The 25,727-nt window shown below is 41.2% G+C and overlaps 1 protein-coding gene across 1 annotated transcript in view; it reads right to left on the bottom strand.

The window, feature by feature from the left end:
- Positions 1-25,727, bottom strand: part of VWA8 (von Willebrand factor A domain containing 8) — a 365,564-nt gene that overhangs the window by 18,080 nt on the left and 321,757 nt on the right. The window contains exons 40-42 of the mRNA XM_058684129.1: positions 18,484-18,592; positions 2,490-2,615; positions 627-785 (exon numbers count right to left, since the gene is read on the bottom strand). Coding sequence (XP_058540112.1) covers positions 627-785; positions 2,490-2,615; positions 18,484-18,592 — 394 coding nt within the window. The remainder of the gene's footprint in view (positions 1-626; positions 786-2,489; positions 2,616-18,483; positions 18,593-25,727) is intronic.

Raw genomic sequence — 25,727 nt, forward strand, 5'->3', positions numbered from 1 at the left:
GAAGGCTGTCTGCTCAGTGATGGGGACGAATGGGCTGTGGAGGAAACTGGGATGAGGATGGCGGTTCTAGAAATTTGTGGAAGAGATCTGTGGTATTTCTAAAAAAAATTTTTTTTAACGCTTATTTATTTTTAAGACAGAGAGAGAATGAACAGGGGAGGGGCAGAGAGAGAGGGAGACACAGAATCGGAAACAGGCTCCGGGCTCTGAGCTGTCAGCACAGAGCCCGATGCGGGGCTAGAACTCAAGAACCGCGAGATCATGACCTGAGCCGAACTCAGATGCTTAACTGACCAAGCCACCCAGGCGCCCCGATCTGTGGTATTTCTAAATGCCTGCTTATTGCCCCTAACATTATGGCTAACATCACACACTGGCAAAGTGCAGTGCTTTCTTCTGATAATGGGTTCTTTGAATTCTGGTATTATCGTTTTCTGATGGTTAGGGCAGAGGAAACAAAAGGCTCTCTTCCTCCGTGCTGATAAGTGAGCTGATGAGGAGATGAAGATTTTTGTTCACTCCGGTGGAGCCTGCATCCCCCTTTCCACCACCGTGCCCTAACCCGGAGTGACCGGTGGGCATAAGTGGTCAGTGGCGCCCCTCATCATCCTCAGTTCATGCCATACCTTGAACTTCTCTTCGTAGTTCTCGAAGGCTTCCATGACCATACACACGGCCTCCATTGAACGCTCCAGCCGGCCGTCCACCCCGTTAAAGCGGTACATGCTGCCAGACACATCCACCACCAGGCGCAGGCGCTTGGGTTTCTGTTGGGGGCTGCCCAGCTGAGGGAGGAACAACAGAAAAGCCTCGTGAGCCAGGAAACCACCCCTGGTTGGAGTTCTGAGGGTCCCACACCGGCCCCGGCGTGCCGGCCATGAGGCAGGCAGATCAGCTGGAGGCTGGGTGTGGCTGGAGGCTGTGCTGGCAGGTGGAAAGGACTGTATTTCAGTAGATGGAATTTCACATTTGTGCTGGGGCCATATGGGAGAGATTTTCCTTTAGAATATGGGCCTTCCAAGGCCTAACCTAGTCTAGTAAAACTGCCTTGCTGAGGCTGTTATTCTTAAAAATAATAATCTGGAAAGATACAAACCCCAACATGTCATTTTCATGTCATGCCTCGGAGTCAGTTACACTAGCAAGATTGAGTTGTTTGGGAAGGCCACGTTAATTCTGCTAGTGCCTTTTATGTAGTGTCCTGCAAATCATTTTCCACATAGCTTGTGAGAAATGTTAGATTCCTAAAACAAGGTTCTGTGAGAGGGCATCTGGCAAAGAACAGAGGGAATAGATTTCATCAGTGTCTTTTGTCATTACAAGCTTTTGGTTTCTGCTTCCTTCCAGTCGCTGCATTTCTACTTCTCTTTCCTTTTCTTGGCAGTTAAAGCATGCAAGTGGCATCTAACTGCTATTTAGCAACAACTGTCAATTAAAACATAAAACTCCTTTAAGTTTCAGTTTGATTGTGGACTCATGCCTGCCAATTCGCAGAATTAAACACAAAAGTACGTTTGTCAGTTTTACTTATAGGAAAAAAGGAAGAAGAAAAGTTCCAGATTATTCTGTTATTATATGCTTGCTGTCAGGTATGAAGGCTAATGAGCAGAATCAGTAATTTCAAAAAGATTGTGTGGGTATTGGAGTGCAGTGATTTCAGACAGAATTCAGTATATTTCTTAAAAACTTGTGTCTGCCTAAATTAAGAACAGAGCCACATATGATTCCATGACCACTCACAATTCAGATATATCTAAACACATTTGTTGACCGCAATGAGTCAGTATAGAAAGTAGTTGTTGACTCATGCCAATGACACAGAAGTGAGTACTGCCCAAATTACCAAAAGATCCTCTCTGAATAAACATTTAAATGGAGTAAGTGACTGCTTTTCCCCACCAGTCACTGCACCCCCAGCTCTCAGTGGCTACTCAGCAATTTTGGTTATTCAGGAATACAGGAAGCCACGGGGCCCTCCAAGAGATTCAGTATTTCAACTGCTGCCATTTTTTTTTTTTTTTTTTTTTTTTGCCATGGGACTGCAAACACTTTAATATTATGGCTGTCTAAAGCTTTACATGCTACAATTGGAATTATTTAAGAGAGAATTTCTTATTTTCTAAAATTTTCTTCAGTTTTGGGATGGGCACAGATCTTTGAAGTAACAGGATAGCAGAAAACCACCAAGAGTCTTCCAGGGCTTTTACTCGCACAGTCCTCCAGGATTCATGGACACTGAGTGTCTTCAGTTTCCCCTCCCCCCAGAGGCACCCTGCTCTGTGTCCTGGGAGCTGATCTGCAGGGACAAGCATCAGCCTCTTGCTCAGCTGCAAGCTTCTGGTGGATTCTGCTGGTGGGAGGCCCTGGCAGGAGACCAGATTGCCATATTCAGGGTTTATGGTGTTTTGATAAAGATGGCAACTCTGGAAAGCATTTGTCTGTAAAGAAGACTGAACTTTACCTGAGGCTACTAGTTCACCATTACTTACTTGTGGTTCCAGCTCACCCCGGCGTTTGTAGATGGCTTTTTCTCCAGTGAGCCCATCGATGATCTTGGCATCATCTAGTTCCCCCGTAGCTTGGTGTCTTAGCCACTGTCTTTCTTTACCTTTAGCCTACAACGACATGCACACACACAACTCCTTATTTTAATTACTTCTGCAGGGTACGTGACACATTTTCTGCATGATAAACAGGAAACACACACAGGATCTTTTTAAATAAGTGATGGTTCTGCATGAACCCAGTTTCACAAATGGACTGGTCTCCGCTCTGCTGACAAAGAATGCCCTCTGTGTAGATTTTGTCAATTTTAATTGTTTTAACACATGGAATGATAAAATGAACTCAATGCACGTACGAATGGGAAAACAGTATGCAAATGGACCCCTGGAGAGCTGTGCAAAATCCAGAAATGTAGTAGTGGCGATGCATTTCTTAAGCATTTTCTGTCACGGTACACCTAGCAGATTTCTTAGGTAACAAAATAATCAGCTTGAACTTGTTAACAATGACTGCAAGCGCAGAGAAAATGTGATCTTCAGAACTCTTCCTTTTAGAAGAGAAGTTGATACTTGAGCTCTCTGTGACTTAGCGTGCAAGTGGAAACAGCTGAAAACAATAGTTCATGAACATGTTGTGTCCCCCATGTCTCCCTGATCAGAAATCTTCTGAATTACTTTCCCAAAGGTATTTCCACGTAATACTTTCCCACAATAACTTATAACTATGCCAGGGGGACCGAGAAGGTAGTTAAACAATAAAGAATGACAATATCCCAATCAAGACATAGACAGGTTTATTACAGCCAAGGACTTTATTTACATTAAGAAGTGGGAAGAATACCAAAAAAAAAAAAAAAAAAAAAAAATCGAACTACCCTATGACCCAGCAATTGCCCTACTAGGTATTTATCTAAGGGATATAGGTGTGCTGTTTAGAAGGGGCACATGCACCCCAATGTTTATAGCAATGCTATCGACAATAGTCAAAGTATGGAAGGAGCCCAAATGTCCATCGACAGATGAATGGATAAAGAAGATGTGGTGTGTGTGTGTGTGTGTGTGTGTGTGTGTGTATACACACACATATACACAATGGAGTATTACTCAGCAATCAAAAAGAATGAAATCTTGTCATTTGCAACTATGTGGATGGAACTAGAGGGTAATATGCTAAGTGAAATTAGTGAGAGAAAGACAAATATCATATGACTTCACTCATGAGGACTTTAAGATACAAAATAGATGAACATAAGGGAAGGGAAGAAAAAAATAATACAAAAGCAGGGAGGGGGACAAAACAGAAGAGACTCATAAATATGGAGAACAAACTGAGGGTTACTGGAGGGGCTGTGGGAGGGGGAATGGGCTAAATGGGTAAGGGGCATTAAGGAATCTACTCCTAAAATCCTTTTTGCACTATATGCTAACTAACTTGGGTGTAAATTAAAAAAAATAAGTAAATGAAAAAAAAAAGAAGTGGGAAGAATATCTGAAATATTTTTATGTGTGCAAATGCGAGTAGTAGTTAAGATCATGTGCTCTGGAGTCAGATAGCCTGGTTCCGATCCTCCCTTCCCCATGCTCAGATATCTGACCTCAAGCAAGTTACTTAGCCTGTCTGCATGTCAGTGTCCTCAGCTCTAAAATAAAGATAACACTAGTTCCTACTTTGAGTGATTGTGAAGAGTAAATGAGATACTACATGGAACTGGTTGAGAAAGAGCCTGGCAATCTATGTCAGCTGGTATCATCATCATCATCGCCATTATCATCAAGTGAGACACGTTAGGGACAACTAAGTGCACGTTAACTTAAGCATACTTCCATCACGGTTTCATTGGGAGTGCCTGTATGACAGTACTGTCATTGAAAATACAAAGCCACGGGGCGCCTGGGTGGCTCAGTCGGTTGGGCGTCCAACTTCGGCTCAGGTCATGATCTCGCGGTCCGTGAGTTCGAGCCCCGCGACGGGCTCTGTGCTGACACCTCAGAGCCTGGAGCCTGTTTCAGATTCTGTGTCTCCCTCTCTCTCTGACCCTCCCCCGTTTATGCTCTGTCTCTCTCTGTCTCAAAAATAAATAAACGTTAAAAAAAAAAAAAAGAAAGAAAATACAAAGCTAAGCTTTAGGCAGGCTTCTTTAGGCATAGACCAACCACTACACAAAGAAGCTCCACACAGTTTTACTCTAGGCAGGGCTATATAATATTAATTTCTTGTTCCTGATAGCCTTGCTGCAAACAAGGGCAAAATTCCCTCATTTGAATACAAATATATTAATGTGAATGTGAAACAAAGAGAGAGAAAGTCCTAAGCAGCATAAAGTCACCACCATTTGGTGGGCAGTTAATTCCAGGAATTATTTTACGTGTGCTCCTCGGGACTATGTTTTTTTTCTAATGTGTGTTCTTGGTAAGAACCCCATGATCTTATAGGAAAATGGGATTCCTTGGAGTATAGTTCAACGTGCTCATGCAACTCTGTGAGATACACAGCTATAGGTGGTAGGAGGAAGGGGTGAACAGAGTCTTCTAGAATCCTTTCCCACTGGGCTATGAATCAGACAGACAAGTTTGACCACACAGTGCTATCCTTCTCAGGATATTTTCCTTCTCAGGATATTATCCTTCTCAGCTTCTATTTTCCCTTCCCCATCATTCCTGATGTCTGGAGTAGGATCATTCCTCAGGTTTCCAGGATACTTCATGCTGGGAAATGCATTTGGGGGTGAGCACTGAGCTACCTTTCAATTCTGAGATTCTATGATTCTTGGAGATACGAAACTGCAGAGCACTGGCTTCTAATGCCTTTCATAGATGAGGACAGACTTTCACAGACCAGTCTAGACTGGGAAAATAAGCACTGCAAAAAATACTAGAGAATGTGGGAGCAATACTTAGCTGTCATCAAAGTGACATGGAGGTTGTATTCTAGAGCTGGGTTAAGAGGAATATGGGATTACAACAGAAACAAGATTATGTGGCATGTAATGTAACAGCTGTGCCACTGTTATCATTAGTCTTGATTTTCAAACTTTCATCAATACATTGACAAGGCAATGACATTGAAGAAGTTCAAGGGAACCTGTTACATTTCCAGTGATATGTAACTCAATTAAGTACAATATAGAACTCTCAACCAAATAGCATATCAAATATACCAAATATCAGTTTTTGATAAGGCTAAAAGTTACATGTCAACCCTAAAGGAATCAAAGAGGTTCAGATAATGAGCATAGGTTATTAAAAAAGTAAAAAAAAAAAACAAACCAAAAACCATTGTGTCACTTCTTAGCTCATCGTTGTTTTACTTTCTTCATTCTTATCACTGTTTACAAATGTATTATTATCTCTTTATCTCTATTAGCTCTCTGCTCCATTAGAAAGTAAGGTGTATGGGATAAGAGCCCTTATGTAACTGCAGCATCTAGAGCAGTGCTTGCTTGATACATAGTTGGTGTTCAATAAAAATTTACTGACAGAAAGTTACCACTAAGAAATGTTAAGTGATAAGCATATGATAGAAAAGCATGTCTATACAGTATTATCTTAATTGTGTATGCATGTACATTACATACATGCAAAGAAAAATATGCAGGAGAAAACAAAACATTAACAGCCATGGTTATTTTGGGGTTGTGAGGTTATGGATGATAACTGTTTTCTTTAATTTCTTTTAATGTTTATTTTTGAGAGAGAGAAAGAGAGAGAGAGAGAGAGAGAGAGAGAGAGAGAGAGAGAGAGGAGCAGGGAGGGGCAGAGAGAGAGGGAGACACAGAATCTGAAGCAGGCTCCAGGCTCCGAGCTGTCAGCACAGAGTGTGATGTGGGGCTGGAACTCACGGACTGTGAGATCATGACCTGAGCTGAAGTCGGACGCTTTAACCTACTGAGCCACCCAGGTGCCCCTTTTAATTTCTGTATTTTCTAATTTTCATATAATGAACTCATGAGTTTTATAATCTGAAATAAGCAAAAATGAGTTCTTTTTTTGTCAAAAGTTTTAAAACAATTCCTTTATATTTTAATGAAATATTATCTTTGAGACCAGTTTGCAAGTTATGGAAAGCAAGGCTTCTCAAACTTCAATGTGCATACAAATAACTTACAGATCTTGACCAAATGCAATTACAAATTTTTAAAAAATGTTTTATTTAATTTTAGAGAGAGAGACAGAGTGTGAGCAGGAGCGGGGCAGAGAGAGGGGGAGACACAGAATTTGAAGCAGGCTCCAGGCTCTGAGCTGTCCACGCAGAGCCTGACATGGGGCTTGAACTCATGGACTGTGGGATCATGACCTGAGCTGAAGTCGGATGCTTAACCGACTGAGCCACCCAGGAGCCCCACAAAATGCAATTTTTGATTCAGTAGGTTTTGTTAAATAACTGGTCCAACATCACTGCAGAATTTTTTTGCTAATAATTAGTAAAAATGATAAAAAGGGGTCCTTTTTAGGAGACCTATTAATGCCCTTGGTAGGGAGGCTACAGAATTGTAAAATGCTTACTTTTCTCTTAGAATATTATGTTTGTCTGCTGTGTCTGGATTCAGCATCATGTAAGAACCTAGGGATTTTAGGTCTTAATTTTCTTATGCCAATGTTGCTTCTTTTCCTATATATGATTATCATTCTGTAATGTGCTCTCTAGCTTGAAGACTATTTCCATTATGTGTGCCAATGGAAGGAAAAAAAAAACTTAGTAAAATTTGGGGTGAGAGTGAGGGAAGGAATATGCTTTTTCCAATTAATATGCTATCTCCTTCTTCTTTTTTGGGGTCAGCTTTTATTTTTTTTTAAGTTTATTTTGAGAGAGAGAGAGAGAGAGAGAGAGAGAGAGAGAGAGAGAGAGAGAGAGAAGGGCCAGAGAGAGGGAGACAGAAAGAGAATCCCAAGCAGGCTCTGCACTGTCAGCAGGGAGCCCAACGAAGGGTTCGGACTCACAAATCATGAGATCATGACCTGAGCTGAAATCAAGAGTCAGTCGCTTAACCAACTGAGCTACCCAGGTGCCCTGGGGTCAGCTTTTAAAATTTAGTTATAACACACTTTTAGTAAAGTATATGATTCTTAAATGTAGAGCTCAATGAACTTTAAAAGTGAACATGGGAACCTGGGTGGCTCAGTTGGTTAAGTGTCTGACTCTTGATTTTGGTTCAGGCCATGATCTCATGGTTTGTGAGTTCGAGCCCCGCATCAGGCTCTGTGCTGATGGCACAGAGCCTGCTTGGGATTCTGTCTCTCCCTCTCTCTCTCTCTGCCCCCACCCTGCTTGTACACGCCTTCTCATTCTTTCTCTCTCTCACTCTCAAAATACATAAAATATACATTAAAAAATAAAAGTGAACACCCCATGTAACCACCTGTATGTCCACAGCCCCCCAGCGCTCCTTCTGGAATTTATTTTCCTCCTGCCAAAGGTGACCTCCTATTCTGACTTCTGTCAGCATGGATTAGGTTTGTCTGGCTTTGGACTTCATAAAAATGGAATCACACAGTAGGTGTTCTTTTCTGTCTGGCTTCTCTGGCTCAACATAACTCCTGTGAGGTTCCCTATGTAGCTGTGGAGCAGCCCTTTATTCTCTCTCACTGCTCTAATGATATTCAATCCTATGATTTAGTCGTAATTTGTCCATTCTACAATGGCACTGTTTCCAGTTTGGGGCTATTACGAATCATGGCGCCAGGAGTGTTCCTGAACATGTCTTTGGAGCAGATGTGTGTGTATTTCTGTTGGGTAGGAATCCTGGATACATTCAGCTGTCGTAGATACTGCTAAACAGTTTTCTAAGGTGTTTTTTCCAATTTACATCCCCATGAGCAGTGTATAAGCAAGTCTCATTTGCTTATACCCTCACTAACACTTGACACTGGTGGCTTTTTAAAAAAGATTTTTAGCCATTCTGGTGGGTATATAGCATATTCCCTTCCTTTTTATTTTTATCTGTGGAAAAATGAATGTTGGTTCTGCATGTCATTGGTATTTTTAAGGAACATGAACCAGTAGTTTCTGATTTTGAGAAGTGAAAATATGTGCTAGCCTTTTGATCCAGAACTACTGGGCACAAAGACATTTTTATAATAGTAGCACTATTCATTAGTTTTCAAGCCTAGAACTTGCAGATAAATACGGGCAGATAATTTATTATCTGTCATCTAGCCAGCCCACCAATATTTGGAAATTCAAAACAGGAAGAGGCCTGTCAGAATGGATACTCTTGGAAGCAAGGGGCAAGTGGGGGAGCACTTGAAAAACTTATTGTGGGATGGAACAGAAATATTTATTATTATAGACTGTGTATTGTATCTCAGCGAGATACATCCTTGACAAGTAAGTTCCTATTGTATTTAAATACATGCTTTCATTTATAACAAAGGGCCAAACATGATCTTTATTGTATATTCCTATTGCAAATATTCTTATAAACACGTCCATCTGTTTTGTATTATGCAATACATCCAAACTAATGAGAACTTATTATACATAAAGCTATGTTTCCCTAGTAAAAATATACGTTACAGGCTTTCTAGAAAAAAAAAAAAAACCATAGTTTTATTATGTTCATGTAAGGGACATTTAAGACTAATTGAAATGCTCAGAGGATGACGTATTCTGGTTAATTCATTTTCTGGGAAAAAAACTGGTTAACCAGAAAGCACACACACACTCATCTGTAGCAGTGAGGACATTAGGAGGAATACACTTGACAAAAACCAGTTATCTTGTGGTTTGTGACACTCGATCTTGTGATTTTGGCACTGAAAGTATTCTGATTAATCTTAAGTCTTCACTTACCTGGGTTACGGTTACTCAAGGCTTCCTTTACCTATAAACTCTACAAGTAAGTCAGTTTTCTCTTATTCCTTCAAAATTTAATGAAGAGATTAGAAAGATTTAAGTAGCAGTTTTTGTAGAAAGCACATACATTCTATAGAATAAAGCATAGAGATATTCACCAATAAACATTGTGTCAATGAATAAATGTAATGGGTGTTTGAGGATACGTGCCTGGGAACAATGATTCTTTTATTAAACATTATTAGCTCCCATTATTTTTAACATTTAGTCATGTTCCACCAAGATATACTTTTTATGTTATTAGTCTGCACAATTAAAAAAAATAACATGCTGGATTGAGGTAAACTTTTATACAGTATTTATAAAATGACAAATTATAAATCAATGGAAACAATAAAAAATTTTCTCTGTGGTTCTCAGTATTTTGACATAGCAAAAAATATTTTCCTAAATACCTGTTAGGTTGCTGGCTGCTCTAAATGGTGGAAACAGTGTTGCCCAGACAAGAGAAGATGCAGACCTTCCTTTTTAAGGAGTCTCCCGGTTCTTGAAGGGACATCTCATGGCAAGGTTAACTAGTGATTCATGTACTTAACAAAGACGACCTTCGTTAGAAGAGTCTGTTCTCTTGGATGCCGATGTGGAACTATGACTTTGAGTCATCACTTACCGTCATTTTATAATTTGTTTTTATGAATAAAGAAACTGGAACCTACACACGTCAGTGTGCATGTACAGAGGCATCTTTGGTTCCTCTTTCTTTCATAGCTCATGCCTAGTGGGCCGGCCAACCCCCGTGGCTTCCCATGTACCCACCGTCTCTTCCTGTGGCCGGGCCTATTTCCAGTGCAAACACCTTTCTCTCTCCCCTGGACCGCTGCCGTAGCCTCTTCCCTGGCCTCCCTGCCTCCTTGCCTCTCTCCTGGCTCCCATGGTCCTCTCTCAACACAGGAATCAGAAGAATCTTTAGAATAACACATTGTAATTTGCAGGCAACACATAAAAAAAAAAATTCTGGCATGATTAAATTTTTTAAAAGCCCAACTGAACTTCTCTTTCTCCAGTTATTTTCAGGAATGAAGTAGTATTTGTCTCTGTTGCACGTAGTACAAATGATCACACTTTTAGCTTACTTCTGTCCCTCATCTATAACAACTTCTTGATTGTTGTTTCATTTTTGAGGTACCATGAGAATTTAGGCCCCGCTTATTACTATTATCATTAAATTCACTTTTTAATATTGTGCATCTTTTTCAAAGCACTATTCTTGATATTTGAGTTTTCTTTGAAACACATTTTCCACAATTATTTAGAACTGATTCTGTGTTTAACTGAATTCTGAGGTTCATTGCTAGTCCTTCTACGCCATGAATTTCCCATTCTTAAAGAATTCAGATTCTCTTCTTAATTGGCTGGAATATTTATACATATGTGCTTACATACGTATGTATGTAATCATTTTCAAAAAGAGTACTTAAGTACTTAAGTCTCTCGATATTTGAAAATGTCTTTCTATCTCTTTGTACTTTGGCTGAGTACAGCATTCTCAGGTCACAACTTTCCCTTGTCCCCCAGATCTTGCAAACATTCTGACAACTAATGTAAGATTGATTTGTCTCTAATAATAGCTTGGTTTTTGTCTGCTGGCATTCTTTTAGGATATTTTCTTTGTTTCTGAGATGTTAACGTTCCATGAAGCTGTAAAAAGGCACTTACCTCTTTTCATTATTTTTGCCTGGTACTCAGTGAAGTTGTTTTCATCCATAGATTTAGGCCGGTCTTTAGCTCAGTGCAGTTTATGTTGTTGTTGTTGTTGTTACTTTGATTATTGCTTATGTGTTCCTTTTGGTCCTCTTTGGGAATATCATTGGCTCATACAGCATGTATTTACTGCACAACTTCTACGTGCCAGGGTTCTACGTTTGGGGATGGATCATGGTTCTGTGTGTTAGCTCTCTGCTCTGTTTTTACTGATCAGCTTTCTTTTGTGTTTTATCTCTTTATTTCCTCTACAGTCTGGAATAACAATTCCAAGTTTCCACTCATGTTAGTACTTAGACTTAGGACTGGATTGAGTCTGTTCCTTCTACTTTTAATGTAGATTTCACTTTTGGCATTGCATTTTTAGTTTTTAAAATAATCTTTCCTTATTGCATTCAACTCCCTTATTATTTCTGCTTGCTTCTTAGCCAGACCCTTTTAAATCTATGTCTCATTTCACATACTTCAAGTTTCTTTGAATTGTGAGAACACAAAGCAGATGTTTTCTAAAAATCCAGTGTTTTCTGAAGAAAATATTCTAGCCCAGTGGCACCTTCTGCCTTTACATCTTGGATGCTTGTTGCTCTATCTCACTGCAGAATCATTTCATAGATCCCACGTCATTTCATTTTTGGGTGTTCCTATTCTTGAATGATGAGATGGCCCCACAAAACCGTTTAGGAACAGACTGGATAGACTCTCCTTTCTTGTATTCACTTACCATTTTGTTATTATTAGAGTTCTCCTTGAAGATTTTGAACTGGTGTCTGTAGTGGAACTAAATCTATTTACTACTTAGCTCAGGAACTCAGTAGGGAAGGAGTTGGAACTGTGGACAGTCACAGCATGAGAACTTCATCTCCACATCATTTCTTACTGTTTGGCAAAGCCATCGCAATGGGGCCACTTGGCATTTGTTTCATCTTGTCTTCAGGCCAAGTATAAGCTAAGGCTGGGCTGGACCCTTTCCCGGTGTTATTCCCCTTCCAGCTTTCTGTTTGTCGTAGCCACTGCATAAAATCTAGATCTCCCCAGCCCCACTGCTCCCAGTGTTGCTACTTTCAACTGCTTCTGCTTGGCAGTGACAAAATGGAGGTCAAGTGATCTGCTTCCCACCAGCTTTAGGGCTCTCGCGTCTACTCTCCACCTCGCCAAATAAGGGATGTCAGTTTGATTCTGTTGGGTTTCATGCACTTCCTTCCTAGTAATGCCATTCCTTAGGGAGGTTTTTGAGTTGTTGCTAGTGCTACCATTCACAGGGGCTCATCACCATCCGTTTAGCAAATATTCTTCAAAGCTTCTTGCACATCACTAGCACTCTTCCCTAATTTCTGCTGTCATATGGTTTTTCACTGTTTACAGCTTTTTGTTATTTTAACATTCTCATGGTCATCCGGTGAAGACCGAGTTAGATGCCTGTGCTCAAGTAGCCTAGAAGTCAGGACTGTATTTGATGGCTGCACTTCGTCCATGTTGTCCCCTAGTGGCTATGGATGCCTTGTGCTGAGTGATGAGCCGTTCGGGTGCTAAGAAGAGTAACTGGCATCTTACTGTTCTCCCCAACATGCAGATGTTCCTTGACATGCTGTTTCCACCTTTCCTCTCTCTGCTCCGTAGTCTCAACCTTAGTCAACACACCTTCTCTCTTGGCGTGGGCTGTTGCTCTACACAGATGATGATAAGAATGCAGATGTAGATATGCATGTGGGTATGCAACACTATCTGGTCCTCACCTTGCTCCTGAACTCCAGATTCACATCTTCAACTCTTCAAATCTCACGCTTGACATTTTTACGTGGGAGTCCCAGTAGTGAGAGAAACATGATAACGTCCAAAGCAAACATCTGCTTTCTCCACAAGCCTCTCCTCTTCCTGGCTTCCTTATTTCTGGCCTCTAGGGCTTGAAAACCTCACTGTTCCCCTTACCTCACATTCGATCAGTCACTGTCTTCTTACCTACCTTCTTGTCCAGCCTCCAAACTGTCCCACTCTTTCTATTTTTCACTTTGATTGCCCTGGTTCGGGTTCTTATCACTTGTCACCTGGATAACTGAAGTAATTTTAATAATTTGGTTTCCAGGTTCCCCCACCTCTCTCTTTTCTTTCTCTGACACTTTCTTTTTCCATGGCTTTGAAGCCTCCTAAAGAAGATATAACTAACTATACCACTCCCTTTCTCAGTCATGTTCACACTCTTCACTGCTTATAGAATTCAGTTAGCATGGTGCTCTAGGCCCTTGGGGGTTCACCTTCTCCTTCATTTTCTCTTCCACTACCCCCAGCCTCATCCCCAAACTCTGAGCTCTAGTCTCTAGGCAGTTTGTCACACTCCAAATAGCCTTGTATTCAAGGCTTCTTCCTCTGCTCATAGATTCCTTCTGTCCAGCCCGGAGCTATGCAAACTGCCTTTGGTGAGTAAACACTTGTTACTGGTCCATGATGAAATCAGTAACAGAAATGAACAGTAAGCATTTAAAAACGTATATGGCAATTTGAAAAAGTGCTTTCATGCTTGCTGAATCTCATATTAAGTAATATGGGTTTGTATCTTGTATGCTAATTTTTACATCTTTTTTTTCAGTAGTTCATTTCTGTTTTATTTTATAAAAGCCTCAGCCCATGATTGATGAAAAATACTTGGCCTCTCTCCACAGAAGGTTTGAGAAGCTCTGGTCAAGGCTGTCCTTCCATGCCAATCCTTAGAAGAGTTACCAATTAAAAACATACTCATCCTTCATGGTCCAGCTCAAACGGCACTTCCTCTGAGTTTTCCCTAACTGTGCAGCCTAGAAATTGCACACACATTTGTCTACATAACACAGCACTTTATTTAAAACACTGCTGTGGCATTCACCATATTGTGTCTTCTATTATAACTACACATGTATCTTCTTTCCTAGGTCAGTCATTGAAGGCAAGAACCCTTAGGCAAAAGAGATATCCAATAAATGTCTACTGGATGAAATACGGTTATTATCAACTAAATAAAAGGAATGGGGAAATGCTTTCCATTCTTTAGATATGAGCGAAGTGGGTGCTCAGAATAGAGTCTAAATTCCTTGCCTGGCACCTACCTGACTCTTAGCCCCAAGTCTCTGTATGCGTTTTAGGCTGAATGGAATCCTGCTCATACTGGAGACCAGCCCTCAGCATACCCCTGAGACTGCACAGTGTCATGCTTTTGTCTATGCCATATTCTCTGCTGGGGCACTTTTTCACTTTCCTTTAACTAGTTAATATCCTTCAAGAGCCAGCTCATGTGTCCTTTCCTGAAAAATCCATCCTGGAATCTCCTTCCTCTGGGCTTCCACTGCATTCTATGCATCTGTCTACCAAGACACCATATTCAACTGAAACCATGTGTTCAGGTACCTGTCTTTCCCACTCCTCAAAACTACAGCCCTCTTGAGTACAAGGACAGTATCCTATGAATCTTTTTGCCCTCAGTGCCAAGCACAGTGCATGCCAAATGTTAATGTTCATTTTGAACTACTAAAGGAAAAAAAAGGAACATAATTGTTGGTTCACGTAGATATCATGCTAGCGAAAGCAGTCAGGGAAAGGCTAATTTCGTTCAGCCTGAGAATGAAATTAGCCTGATTGTAGATCAGCAAAACACTGGAGAGAAGATATGATTAAAATCAGTGGCTTCTTGTGGAATGGGTATTTTCTTTTGTTAGGGAATGCTGGAATCAAGAGATTCAGATTCTGAACCAAGTATAATTGAATTTATTATAAACTCTATTCTAATAAGAAGATTCTTGCTATCGATTCATAAAAGGTCCAATAAAACCAGGACTCTATGATATTCCATGATCCAGTCAAGAGGCAGAGAGGTCACTGGTGATGGCTATCTCAACTGAGAAGAAGGACACATGTTGCAAAGACACACTCACTGAAGCAGACATTAGCAGGAGTGGCAACAACATTCCTTTTCCTCAAATCTCAGCACAGCCACCCGGAATCAATGCGTGGGCTTGAAAATGTACTTTGAAAAGTCATTTCAAATGATGATTTGCTAGTTCCTGGCCAGACTTTCTGCTGTTCACCAAGGAAACACCCATAGTTACTGGGATTACACAGCAACCTCAACACAGCTGGGAGCTATTAGTCAATCAGAGCCACACAGGACTGGCAGAAGATGGCGAAAAGGGGACCAAACAAAGCCATCTTGTTTTGGTAACAATCTGAAGATTCATATTCTGCAGGAGGCCCTGTCTGTCCTTGGCCGGTAGCTGCGTTTTCAGCTAGCACATCTCTCTAAACTGAGGACTAGAAGGCTCACCTGAGAATAACACTCCTGTGGGTTTCAAAAATACCTACATGTGATAAGGGAAGCACTTGACAATGCTACGTCGGCATCAGGATAATGATGCAAAGTGCGTCGTGAGCATAGGTGAGCATGATACTTCTCACAGAATTGTAGAGTTGGCAGCAGATAACAGAGGCCTCACAGGTAATAGGGACCCAAGCTCTGGGCCCTATGACCCAGGACATATTACATCATCTTTCTAGTCTTCCGTTTCCTCAAAATATCTACAGGATATTGCAGGAACAAAATATCTACATTTCAGAAGAAATGTAGAACATAGTCCTTACTGCTTATCATAAGGATTAAATAGCATAATGAATGTAAAGCATTTGACTGGCTTGCAGTCCACGCTGATGAATATTAGCAAATACAAGGGAAGTAATGATGAAACAAATTCTTCTGTAGAGAACGTTATGTGCCAGGCATTGTTTTAAATGGTTTACATGTCTCATCTGAATTAATCTGCATAACTGCCCTATTATCTATCATTCCATTTTATAGAACCCAGGCTGTCTGGCTCCAGGGCTGGCACTATTAGTCACTAAGTGATGACAATGATGATGATGATGGTGGTGGTGGTGGTGGTGGTGGTGATGATGGTGATGGAAGAGATCTTGATAATGATGTTGATAATGTAAGACAACTAGTAGAGTCTCTGGCACATTGTAATTGCTCAGTAAATGTTTGCTGTTATTAAAATGCTTGTATTATTTGTGAAGATTTGAAGGGATGGTAGTTCTACAACCATTTTAGGTCCTCATCCAAGGATTACATCACTTTTATTCCCTTTCTTATATCTTAAAACTCTTTCTTGCTATTATTTAAGCCTATTTTCTCTTTTTCAGATTTCCAAGGAAGAAGAGAAGAAAAACATCCCTGAAATAATTACTCTATTTGAGGATATCTAGAAAGTTATGGATCCCCTTATGGTTTTTTAAATAGGTGCCAATTTCTTGTTTCCCATCCATTTCATCTTATTTGTTGCTTTTCTTTGAGCCCTTCACAGTTTTCTTTCACCTCTCTCTTGAGGGTGGAAAGCAAAACTGGGCAGTTTCTGATGCTGGTCTCATTGCTGTGGACTTTAGCAGAAGGGTCATTCCTTAACGATAACCCTAATTCTAACCCAGGTATAATTGGATTCCTACTTGAAGAAGTCACAGTAGTGGGTCTGCCTTTTCGTCCTTTGGCTGATCTGGTGAACATAATATCATTTATCTCAAAGAGCTGATGTGAGGATTGAATGTGGCGATGTCTGTAAAAGTAACTATAGCCTGGTGCCCAATGAATACCAGTCAAGACATGAACTAATACCAGATGAGGATTCTCGTTCCTTCAATTAAAAATATCTTCGCAGGGTGCTTGGGTGGCTCAGTCGGTTAAGTGTTTGACTTCAGCTCAGGTCATGATCTCACAGTTTGTGGGTTCAAGCCCCACATCAGGCTCTGTGTTGACAGCTCAGAGCCTGGAGCCTATTTCAGATTCTGTGTCTCCCTCCATCTCTGCCCCTCCCCCCCTACTTGCACTCTGTCTGTCTCTCTCAAAAATAAACATTAAAAAAAATTTTTTTAAATAAATAAAATAAAATGTATTCTTGTATTTCTCTCCAGTACTATGAGTAATCTAATGGCCTATTTGTACACAGGGTAAAACCCAGTGTTGTCTGCATGTTCTCATGGAAGCCAGGGCCAGATCATGATCGGGTCTTTGTGATTTTGATAGCCTTCTCCTTTGCCACTGTCCCCCACCACGTACATGTGCTTCAGAGTCAAACTGAACAACCTGCACTTGTACATCATGTGTCCTATGTCTGGAATGCCCTGATTCCTCAACCATCTGGAAAATCCTTAGCCTCTTTCAAGTGTGAACTCAAGCATTACATTCTCCACAAAGCCCTTCTTCGTTCATTCCATAGAATCATGCACATATTTCCCTACGAATGTAAGAAATCATTTGCCTATTTGTCTTCTTTGAAATCCTTCTTTGAGGGCAGGGGCTGCATTTTATTTTTCTTTTTTAAAAGATTTTTTGTTTGCATTTATTTATTTTTGAGAAACAGAGTGAGACAAAGCATGAGCAGGGGAGGGGCAGAGAGAGAGGGAGACACAGAATCTGAAGCAGGCTCCAGGCTCTGAGCAAGTGGTCAGCACAGAGCCTGATGCAGGGCTCGAACCCACAAACTGTGAGATCATGACCTGAGCCGAAGTCGGACGCTCAACCGACTGAGTCACCCAGGAGCCCCTGCACTTTATTTTTCTATCCCTAATGTCTGGTGTGCATCAAGAACTTAAGAAATGAATGACTGACTAAACCACTCATTCTTCAGTTTTAATATAAACACTATCTCTTGTTGCCCTCATCTCGTGTGAACCACTCATTTCGGCTCTTATTCACCTTTTGCCTTGCCATGGAGATCAGAGCCCACCTAGAAGTTGCCTTCGATGCCCAGGGTGATGAGCACTGGTAAAGTGAGTGACTTTACTGGAAAAAATCCAACCATTCAATGTTACTTTGTTCATACAATTTGCATATGGATTTATTTTTTTAAAGCAAATTCTCCAAATAACAAGTCTTTGCTTAGGAAATATTGAAGCATCTTAATTAGTATTTTAAGGGGCAAGAGCAAATATTAACTTATTCTGAGGAAACCACAGTCTAAAACTGAAAAAACAGGCAGGCAATGCAGGGGCAGGGGGAGCATCGGAGGAGATGCCAGGAGACATAGAGAGTGCACAGTCTGGATGATCAGAAATGTTCCTCTGTCTATAGTCAACAACAGTGAAATGATTTGTAGGAAAAGAATTCTATCTGTGGATTTCTAGTAGAGGTGGGATGCTCATAGATCTTATATATAGGGGAATCAGGGAGTCTGGGGTCTTCTAGGATTGCTGGTCAAATTATTGCTTCTTGGACAGGATAGGAGAGGTCAAATATTTTCCTTGGAGAACTGACCTAAGAAGGCCAGGGAGTGATCTGCAGTTTTACACAAACATTTTGGCATTGATTACTTTTTTTCTGACTGGTTGATTAGGGTTTAGGTAACTTTTCTCCAGTAGTTTTGGGATGGGCCCAGCTTTGGGCCCAGATTATTTTCTTAGCCCATTATTGGAGATTACCTGTAAATTATCCAGGATGATTCGGAGGGAGCGCACCTGCCGTCGAACAGCACCTGAGAACCTTTCATAGGTTGTGGCATCATATTCACTCATTTGGATCTCCTTTAGCCTGTAATCAGAGGGCATGAAAAAGACAGTAGCTGAAATCATGTGTATGTGGTCCCTTGCGTCCATTCGTCTTCTGCTAGAACTATAGCAAGGTCCTTGGTATCTGATGTTGCCTTGAAGGAGAAAACTCAAGAAGCAACGTTTCCAGTTAGGAGAGTCTAAGGAAGAAAATGTCTAGTGGTAGGCTGGTAAAAAGTTAACAAGTAGGTTTCCAGAACAAACCAAATCAAACCAAACCAACAAAAAACTCTGATTTATAGTATTTGCTGATTTCTGTGGTGTAGATACTCCCACCATGATCAACTCCAAAATACTAACAGTAAGATCACCAAGCACTGACTTGGGAAAGAATGTGCGCAACTGGCTCTCATAAGCCAGTGAGTCAGCTCTATAGCAAACCACTGCCATATCCCAAAGACGTGTCACGATGTTGGCAGCTGGTCAGTTCATGTGGCAGGTTCCTAGAAGAGCTCCGTGGGTTGCTTTTAGAGACCAAGGACATATATTTGGTTGACCAAGATAACAGTTCAGGCCCAAAGAATGTAACTTAATGTGTTGCTATGTAGAATACAAGAGTTTTCTGCAATTGCTGTGTACTTTTAATAGGATAATTATGTTTTCATATTATTGTGGCTTTGAGGTTCTAACCTGCCAGCACGGTGCTCCTTTTTATTGTTCTTTATCATCAGCTTCCACTGTAGCCCCAGCAGGACATTCACAAATCCTTGAACACACTGTACACCCAGAGCTTGGGCTTCTCCCCCACTGGGAACTTCCTTTCTCTGCCTCTTTGTCTCTATTCCCACTTACTCTTCAAGACTCAACTCAATAAGGACTGCCTCTAGGAAGCCTGCACTGATCCCAGGTCTGTCTTCTGTAGCCTCAGAGCATTTTGGGCTTCCCTCTATCAGAGCATTTACTACTCATGCTATACGTGTCTGCCACCTGTCTCCCCAACTAGGCTCCCTTAGGAGAAGGATTGAGTCTTTCTCATTTTTATATGTGCAGTGCCTACCATGGTACCTAGCACATAATAGGTGCTCAAAATGAAATCAAATGAATGACTGAAATAAAAATAAGACTCAGGATTATTTAAAATGCAGCATCTCAAACTAATCATAAGGAGAAGGTTCCTTCACGGAATGAGGCTCTCTTGGACTTTACAGTGTTGCATTCATAATACGCTAATTTGATCACGTTTCTAGAAATTTCTATAAATGAAAGGGTTCTGATACTAGGATAGGCACTAATGAATGCATGTCTACAAAGCCTAGCAATGGCACAGTCTTCTAAACTGCTCTGCATGTGTGCATGGGCGTGTATACGTGTGTGTAGTGCTGGCAGGTGTGGATCCTGTGTGCACAGCTGAAACTCTTATCTAAAATCTAGATTTGTCATCTCAGGCTGGAACAGAAACCCCAGATGCAAGATGAGAATGAACGGTGTCTCTTCCTCCATGTCAGGCCAAGCACCGGGAAGAATCCAGCCATCATGGGGCAGAGTGTTGGAGGCTTACTAGAATCACATAACATTAGGGCTACACTGCCAAGGGCAGATCTGCAGTTCCTGCCCAACCACCTGGAGGGGTCAGCTAACACTAACTCAGGTTTCAAGATCCCGCTTGAAGGCCACATCCAATGAGGTCTTGCTTGATCCCTCTGGTAAAACGGATCATTCTTATTCATAAATCTTCTACAGCTATCTACTATGAAACCTCTGCACATTACTGCTTTTACTACATAGGTCTATTTCCCTCTATCATAGTGTCTCTCAAACTTTATTTTCCACAGGAGGAAATATGCTTTATGTTGAAATCCAGTGCACACAAGTATGTATGCACGTGTGTGTATAACTAAACCAAAAATACAATGAAAAACACATTTATTACATGTGATTTACTACATGGATATTTTCTCTTCTATTCCTCTGAGAGAAGAAATAGTCTTATTTTTTCTTTGAATCTCCAGTACCTAGTGCAATGCCTGGCACATGGTAGCACTCAATAAATGCCATCAGAGAGCAATTTGAAAGCACTGACTATCAAAAGGTAAATAATAACTGAGTGGTGTTCCCCAAGGTGACATGCCAAGGGGCCTTCTAAATTTAATTTACTTTCTGTTCTGAAGAACAGCTAGGAATACGAGTATAGCACTTGACCTCCTAACAATACCTCTTATGTTTGCTTTTTGGCAATCTCTTAAACCTCTCTATAAATTTTCATTAGATTAAGTTACGTCTCAAGTCTCAAGGCTGACAGAAGCTGGGCACCATGAATACGTGGGACATGCAACTTCCCCTCTTTCATATATAGGAAGCTAATACGCTCTGTCCCATAGAAGGGAGATTAATACTTTTCAAAGAAGGGAGGTTAGTACAAAAAAATGTAGATAGCTTGCCCTTAGCAGGGAGAAACACACACACACACACATACACACACACACACACACACACACACACACACACACACGGAAAGGAGTCAGGCAGTTGGTAAGTCACCTTGGGCGGACTGGTCTTTGTAGTGAGATCAGAATCCGCTCCAGTGATAGGGCTACTTCTGGCACGGTCACATTGCACCCCAAAACACATCACATGCTGTTTTAATTATGAAGAAGTCTGGAAATCATATTCCAGGTTGTTTCAGCTTTCAGAAAGATCGCCTACAAGGTGCTCAAAGCTGATAAATTCTGAAAGATGAAGACCGAAGCAGGGAAGGGGAAAGAAAATAGGAAATCTTAGCCTCTGGACCAGATAAGCTTCCTGGTGTTAATACTCTCAAGCCCACAAAACTATCTGGAAATATGTCTTTTTGCTGCTTTAACTGATCAAAACTGCAGCGCACAGCTGCTTCACATCCTAGTAATCTATGTGGACTAACTGCATTTTGTTGGCACGGTATATTTTTAAAGGGTATATTTATTGTTACGTAACAGTCTGGGAATTTTAGTTCTCATTTTACTTTTCTTATAGGTCAGCCTTAAATACTATAATTTTGGATCAGTTATGAGGAAAACAAACATAAGTTGAGATCTATGGTGTGAGGCTGATGAGTTTTACAAATGGTAGTAGGTACATTCCACAGCCGGCACCCACCTTAAATACTCTTTTAGGCACGTGAAATACCTCACCATCGATTTCATTCAGGTTTTGTTGCTTTAATGTTTCTGTTCTGCCTTCTGCATGTCTTATGCTTGTCTTCCTGAATGAATCTTTTTTTTTAAAAGAAAAAAGTTCTTAAATTCCAGTTAATTTACAGCATAATATTACTTTCAGTGTACAATATCAATCAATTCTTGATGCATAGGAACAGGTATTGAACTGGAATCCAGATACAAATGAATGCTAACTAGAGGCTATGTTGATGATGTCAAGAACCTATCAGGAGTATTAGGCTCTTCAAGGTAATATGAGGGACCTCTAGGCTGATGGATGGGTCTGGCTTTCAGTCTGGTTTTAGCCAGTTTCTTCTTTTTTTTAAGTTTTAATTTTAATTCCAATTACTTAACATACAGTGTTATATTAGCTATAGCTGTACAATATAGTGATTCCACACTTCCACACATCACCCTGTGCTCATCACAAGTGCACTCCTTAATCCCCATCACCTATTTAACCCATTGCCCCACTCCATCTAGTTTTAGCCAGTTTCTGAATTAAGTATCAGCCCATCTTTGAATAAAGCATTATTTGTGCATATTATTTATTCCACAAGTGTACGAGTGTTTGCCATGCACTAGGTTTGGGGTATAGGTACTGGGGATATATTACAGAACACAATACTCTGCCATCAAGGAACTTAAAGCCAGTGGAGGAGAAATCAACTTTTCATATAAATAATAATATAAAGGGAAAGAGGAATAAGAACTATGGAGAAAAGGTCCAGGGTATATAAAAGCATAAATGGAGGGACCTGACCTCATTCCACATATGCCTAGCATTGCAAAATAGCTTTAAAACAGACTATTTGATGATAGTAAATAATTATTACTTTTTCTTTCTTTTCTTTTTTTTTTTTTTTGAGAGAGTGCATGCATGTGAGCAGAGGAGGGGCAGAGGGGGAGGGAGAGAGAGAGAGAGAGAGAGAGAGAGAGAGAGAGAGAGAGAGAGAGAGAGACTCTTAAGCAGACTCTATGCCCCGCAAGGAGCCCAACGTGGGGGCTTGATCTCATGACCCTGGGATTATGACCTTAGCTGAAATCAAGAGTCAATTGCTCAACTAACTGAGCCACACAGGCGCCCCAAGAATTATTACTTTTTAAAGACACGATAATTGTATTGTGTGTTTTTATTTTTATTTTTTAAAAATCCTTATCTTTCAGAGATACACTCTGAAATATTTACAATGAAAGGATAGGACATCTTGGATTAGCTTCAAAACAAACCAAGGGTGGGGACTAGGAGTGGAGCCAGATTTTTCTTCTTGAAGTTGGGAGAACAGGTACTTAGGGTTCTTAAAGTTTTCTCTCCACTTTTGTTTATGTTTGAGAAGTTTCATACTAAAAAGCGAAAGAAAATCTTTAGCGGGACTAACCTGGATACTCACCAAATAGGAGTATTTACTCCATGAAAGCAGAAAGCACCCTCTTTCCTGTGTTTGCTATGCCCTGTCTTTCTCAGGATCCTCATGTGTTTTTATTTCTTCCTCTCCTTTCTCGTACTCTTGTCCACCTCTCGTCTTTCAACCACCTTATGGATTTTTCTTTTACATGGACTAGATTCTTCTCTGCAGTAATGAGTAGACGTGTATGGTTTTCTCACTCTCTTCCCCATTTCATTTCTTTCCTCTCTTGTAGCTACTACATTTAGTTGCCTTATTATCACAGATGCTTCTTTCCCCTCCCTGTCAGCAGTGGTTAACAGGACCAGGTTCCTTCTCCCTATTACAGAGATTAGAGAAGGGGTTGTATACTTGTGCCCAAGCACTACTGAAAGGTCTTTCTGCCTCCTCCCATGAACTATGTGTGTGTCAAAGTAATCTATTTGTCCACTTAGGCAAAACTTGAGACGGGATAATTACTTATGAGGCTCTGGGGATAGCAACAATAGGAACTTATTAGTCGATGCATACCTAATGTGGTTTTGGTTCCTAATGTGGTTTTGGTTCTTTTCCTAATGGATGTTTTATTGTTTGTATGAAATGTAGAGCAGTATTTGAATCCCAGCAAGATTTTCCATGTAGCATTCCTACCACTTTTTTTTTTAAGAAGTTTAAACTGCTCTCATTTCCTTTTTTTTTTTTTTTTTTTTTTAAAGTTCATTCATTTTGAGAGAGACAGGGAGAGTATAAGTCGGGGAGGGGCAGAGAGGAAGAATCCCAAGCAGGCTCCTCTCTGCTACCAGCACAGAGCCTGATTTGGGGCTTAATCCCATGAACCGTAGGATCGTGACCAGAACTGAGATCAAGAGTGGAATACTTAATGGACCGAGCCACCCACACGCCCCCAAACTGCCCTCACATCTAACATAGTTATCTGTCCCCCATAACTTTTTTGAGAGGAAGAGAGAAGAAAGTCCCCCATCCCAGAAGAGCAAAGTCAGGCCCGGTGAAGATAAATAACCTGCTCCAGGCCTCCAGAGATGGCAGCAGAACAGCTGCGAGGAACACTTTGCCTTGTTTGACCTCCTGGGTATATGAGGGTCCTACTGCTGGCAGGGTTTCCTGAGGGCGCGGCCGGAGGGGCCTGCGTTTCTGTCCCTATTGTTCTGTCCTGTTTACTTGCAGGATGTGTAAGCACAGCATGTAACGTAGTACCAGATGTTCTACGTGGGAGGAATTTCATTACTCACATACACTTGAGGGTGCTTTCTTCCGACTGTACCCAGCCCTTTCAGTGAGCACAACAATGTAAACCAGCCTCCCGAACCACTACCAATTCCCTCAAACATGAAGGAGACATTGCGGGTCCTTTGGTATTTTTTGCTTTTAGACATGTGGATGCCTAGTGAAAGCATCATGTGGATTCTTATTTTTTAGATGGTTCCAATCAAAGTGGCCCAGAATGGTTCCGGATCATGTAAAAGCCACAGGCTCGTTGGCCTGGATTTCAAGGCCTCTGCCCTTTGAGAGGGACTCCACATTCAACCTCATTCCCCTCCACCCCAGCTGGTACCCCGTTATCCTGGATAGATAAGCTGACTCTCTCTGCCATAGACACTATGTTCATTCTACTCTGGTGTTATCCCTTCCTGGAAGAGCCAAATCCTGGCTGAGCTCAGGCCCCACCTCACCGACCTCACCCTTCTCCGTACTGGCAGGGGGCACAGCTCTGTACCACGTGACTGCAGCCTTAACTTCCGGAGTGTATGTGGGCATGAGTGTGCAAGTTTGAGTGTGTGTGTGTGTGTGTTTACTAGTCCTATCCCCACATCTACAAGATTCCCGAGGGCAGGAAGGTACTATCGACTATCACGTAGAGTTTTCTAAATTTCCTATGGGGCCTAGGAACAGAACAGATGTGGATGGAGTGATTTGAACTTTAATTTTTCTTCAGAGCAGTATCTTTTTAAAAAATTTTTTAACATTTATTTATTATTTTATTTTATTTTTTTAATTTTTTAAAATGTTTATTTATTTTTGAGACAGAGAGAGACAGAGCATGAATGGGGGAGGGTCAGAGAGAGAGGGAGACACAGAATCTGAAACAGGCTCCAGGCTCTGAGCGGTCAGCACAGAGCTCAACGCAGGGCTCTAACTCAGGGACCGCGAGATCATGACCCGAGCCGAAGTCGGACGCTTAACTGACCGAGCCACCCAGGCGCCCCATAACGTTTATTTATTATTGAGAGACAGAGAGAAACAGAGCATAAGCATGGGAGGGACAGAGAGAGGAGGAAACACTGAATCTGAAGCAGGCTCCAGGCTCTGAGCTGTCAGCAGAGAGCCTGACAGGGGGCTCAAATGCATTAACTGAGAGATCATGACCTGAGCTGAAGTTGGACGCTTAACCCACTGAGCCACCCAGGCGCCCCTCTTCAGAGCAGTATCTTTGGTTTGACTTTCCAGTGTGCTCAATTCCTTTTCCTACACAATCGTACGTAATGAATACATTTAACATATTCACATCAAGCAAAAAGAACAAGGGAGTATGTTCATTTGGCCTCTGCCGGGAGGCAGGCGTGGGGGTGTCCGTTTGTGGTCG

This window comes from Neofelis nebulosa, chromosome 1 (assembly GCF_028018385.1).
Source record: "Neofelis nebulosa isolate mNeoNeb1 chromosome 1, mNeoNeb1.pri, whole genome shotgun sequence".
Classification (NCBI taxonomy): Eukaryota; Metazoa; Chordata; class Mammalia; order Carnivora; family Felidae; genus Neofelis; species Neofelis nebulosa.